A 4,377-nucleotide genomic window follows, 5' to 3' on the forward strand; every position below is an offset into this window, starting at 1 on the left:
CCCAAGAGAACGGAAAACATTATGTCCACACCCGAACCTCTAGAAGAAGGTTCATAGCAGCATTATTGATAATAGCCACAAATGAAAACAGTACAAATGCCTATCAACAGATAAACAGATAAATAAAATGTGATATATCTATACAACGGAATATTATACATCAGTAAAAAGGATAAGCCTTAAAAACATTATGCTAAGTGATAAAGCCAGATACAAAGGGCCAAATAGTGTATGATTTTATTTATTTTTTAAATATTCTGAATAGACAAATCTTTAGAGAATCAATTACTAGTGGCCAGAGGCCAGATGTAGGCAGGTTGGGGGAATGACTGCTAAGGAGTTGCTCTAGTTAATAGCAGTCATGTGGATTCTGACTCATGGTGACACCATGTGTTACAGAGTGGAACTGCTACATAAGGTTTTCTTGGCTCTAATCACTACAGAAGCAGTTGGCTAAACCTGAGGAACCACCGGGTGGGTTCAAACTGCCAACCTTTCAATTAGCAGCAAAGTGCCTACCCCTTGAGCCACCAGGGATGCTGTGCTAATGGGTACTAAGTTTCTCTTTGGGTTGATGAAAACATTTTGAAATTAGATAGTTGTGAGGGTTGCAGAATTCCCTGAAGACAGTAAAATCCACTGAAATGTTCATTTTCAAAGGGTAAAGTTTATGGTATATGAATTACTACAATTGTCTCTGTAGTGATATTATCAAAACAAAGTCTCCATTTGCTCAAAAAACAGACACCAGATTCCCACCTCAATTAGGTTACACTTCGAAGGCCATTAAGGTCCGCCTTCTCAACCCGCCTCCTTCTGCCTTCTAGGCCCCGCCCCCATAATGAATCCGACATCCGGGTTACCAATCACCTCAGTGAAATTCCTCGCACTCTGCTTCACAGCCCAGCTGTTGGTGACAGTTGGTATCGGCAAGGTCCTACCATCTCAGTCTGAACCCTGCTACAGAAGCCCACTGCCCGCCTGCCTGCCTGCCCGCCTGCCCGCTCAGAAAGAAACCTTTTGGCTCAGGACCGCCACCATGGGAACCATGCCCTCTCAAGTGCACCCCAACTATGAGCAGGAGCTTGAGGCCGCAATCAACAAGCAAATCAACCTGGAGTTCGGCGCCTCCTACGTGTACCTTTCCATGGCCTACTATTTCGACCGTGAAGATGTGGCCCTGAAGAACTTCTCCACCTACTTTCTGGGTCACTGGCATGAGGAGCAAGAGCACGCAGAGATGCTGCTGAGGCTGCAGAACCAAAGCAGGGGCCGCATCCAGCTCCACGACATCAGGAAGCCAGAGTTGGACGACTGGGGAACTGGGCTGAACGCCATGGAGTATGCCTTCCACCTGCAGCGGACCATCAACTGGAGTCTCCTGGATATACACGAGATGGCCATGGAAATGGGTGACCCTCAGCTGTGCCACTTCCTGGAGCACCACTTTCTGTTCAAGCAGGTGAGAATCATCAATGAATTGAGCTACCATGTGAACAACCTGCGCCAGCTGAGGGCCTCGGGTGGCAGCCTGGATGACTACATTTTCCCCAATTTCACCGTGAGTGACAGTGACAAGGAAAACTGAGACTTAGCTAAGCATACATGGTCCTGGGTGACTTTGGTGGTCTCTGATGCAACAGAAGCATGCTGCAGTTACAACGAGTTCATTTCTCTTTCTTTTTTCTCCTACATCCACGTTTCTTCCAATAAAATGATTTCATACCACAGTTAAATAAATACATAAATAGGTATATGTCTCCTGGTCATTCTTGTGTGCACAAAACTATCAAATTTAAGCACAGAGCAAATCCCCCTGCAGATGTCTAGTCCCCCCCCACCCTCCCACCCGCACCTCAATCTCAGGCAGGTAGGGATCTCCAGGGATGGAGGGAGGGAAAAGGTATTTGAGCTGAGCTTGGAAAACACAAAATTAATGTTCCCCTTATGAATAAACAAGGTGGGTGGATGGGGTGTATGAGGTTGGTCAAATGGGTGGATTGGATGGGGTGGTGCCTGGATGAGGGTGCATGCATGACCTGGAATTCATGATAGTGGGAGTCTGCGGGGGGGTGGTAAAAGGAATGGGATTGGGCAGTGAAGGAATTAAAGAAGATCAGTAACATAGGCAAAAATTTCTACTTTACTAAAACATTCAGAACTTAACGTTTCCTAGTGATAATGGGAAATGAGCCTTAGGCAGATTGACAACATAAAATAATAAAAGTACTTATATTTAAGTCAGTTCTGACTCATAGGAAGCCTATAGGACAGCATAGGGCTTCCAAGACTGTAATCTGGTTTTTGTTTTATTTTGGCTTTTTCTTTTTTTGAAATTGGGTTTTGGGTGCACAGTTACAGTACAAAATTTGTTTTACATTCAGCAGTTCATATACATTTGATTTCACTCCCCGATTATCATCCCCAAACATAACACACTCTCCTCCCCTCCCATCCCTGTGACCAACCCCGCCTCTCCCCGCACCCCATGCCCTTAACTATGCAGTTCTGTCTGTGTAGCTTTCCTTCCATGTGACTGCTGCCCCTCACTGCCCCATGGCCGATTGCTCTAAGGGGTGCATTTCCCTAGGGTAGATGGGTGCATGGCCCTGTGTTGGGTGTTCTGCATGTAAGTCTTTCTACTGTTGGGCTAAGAGCTGATCCTTGGGAGTGAGTAAAATCTCAGGCCTAAAGGGTATTCCGGGGCCATAGGCTTGGAGGTCCCACCAGACTCCTTCCGTCATTTTTGTGTAACGCTGTAATCTTTGGGGAAACCCATTGCCAGATCTTTCTCCCTTTGAATGCCTGGTGGTTTCTTAACCACTGCACCCCTTGGGCTCCTAAAAATAGTAACTAGCACCCTGGATGTCCAAGTCCTTTTATTTACATTATTGTATTTTTATTTTTATATGGACTTCAGGAGGTAGAAAGAGCAAGTATTGTGATGATATCTTCGCCACTGAGAAAAGGGGAAGTCACACTGGTAACAAGTAGGGACATGGATGTACATCTTCTGATACTAGGTCCATTCTGTTACTGTTACCATATCCCCAGCTGTTCAGACAGTCCTGATCACTGCAGACTCTCCCCTAATTACAGGTGTATGGTGTACTTCCAGCCTAGAGTGGGGATAGCTTCTAAACATCAGTCCAAAACCCTTCCCATAAGAAAAAAAAGCCTTCAGAATTAGCATCAGACAAATAAACAGAAGCAAGGCACTTCAAGGAAGGTGTTGACACCTGTACATCTGAAACTTTCTGTTCAGGCTCTCTCTCCCACACAGGCAGCATCTGCCTGACCTGAGTTTGACCTCAGGGCTCGAAATCCCCAGGGAGAACATACCTTCCATCCAGACATCTTCACTGTGAGTGGATTTTCTTGAGGCACAATAGCTAAAGAGGTGGCTCCAGAACACTCGTGGGCTGACATGCAAACCCACTTCATCCCAAGGCCTGGACAGAGAATCTCTATATTTTTGCCATGCACAGTGCACTATAATCTATCTCCTGAGGCACTGACACTTGTGATGTCCTTAGTCTTTACAGGCTTCTCAAACTGAACCCAGTATGGTACTGCCTTTGTTGCTGGGACCACTCTTCCTCTCACTGTCCCTTTTCGATGATGCAGAGGAACTTTCCGGGATAATGTAAAGAAGGCCACTTAGACCCCCCCCATCCTTTTATTTAACCCAGAAAAGAATTTCCTAACCTTTAAGACTAGACCAGAGTTCTAATGACACTCCACAACCTATGAAAAGCCACTTATTGTAGTGGCCTGTTTCACAGCTTTTCTTTAAGAATTCCTGGCAGACGGATCTCAAAACCTACTAGACAGTCACAGTAGTCAAAACTGCCTGGTATTGGTACAATGACAGACACATAGACAAATGGAATAGAATTGAGAACCCAGAAATAGATCCATCGACCTATAGTCAGTTGATCTTTGACAAAGGGCCAAAATCCATTAAATGGGGAAGAGAATGTTTGTTTAATAAATGTTGCTGGCAAAACTGGAGATTCATTTGCAGAAAAATGAAACAAGACCTGTACCTCACGCCATACACAAAAATGAACACCAGATGGATCAAAGACTTAAATGTGAAACCTAAAACTCTAGAGTGCCTCAAGGAAAATCTAGGGGCAAATTTAAGGGCCCTAATATATGTCATAAATAGACTATCAAGCACAACTCAAAATGCACAAACAGCACAAGAGACACCAGATGATTGGGACCTTCTAAAAATTAAATTTTTATGTGCTTCCAAAGACTTCTCCAAAACAGGCAAAAGAGACTCTACAGATTGGGAAAAAATTTTGGTAATGACATATCTGACAAGGGACTTATCTCTAGAATTTATAGAAAACTCCAACACCTCAA

General features: G+C 44.5%; 1 protein-coding gene across 1 annotated transcript; it reads left to right on the forward strand.

Moving 5' to 3' along the window:
• The first annotated feature begins 1,039 nt into the window (after positions 1-1,039).
• On the forward strand, positions 1,040-1,588 carry LOC103211469 (ferritin heavy chain-like). The gene has a single exon (XM_042783216.1). The coding sequence runs from the start codon at positions 1,040-1,042 to the stop codon at positions 1,586-1,588; it is 549 nt and encodes a 182-aa protein (XP_042639150.1).
• Positions 1,589-4,377: the final 2,789 nt, after the last annotated feature.

Source organism: Orycteropus afer, unplaced genomic scaffold (assembly GCF_000298275.1).
Source record: "Orycteropus afer afer isolate SDZICR_OR568_19922 unplaced genomic scaffold, OryAfe1.0 scaffold00747, whole genome shotgun sequence".
Classification (NCBI taxonomy): domain Eukaryota; kingdom Metazoa; phylum Chordata; class Mammalia; order Tubulidentata; family Orycteropodidae; genus Orycteropus; species Orycteropus afer.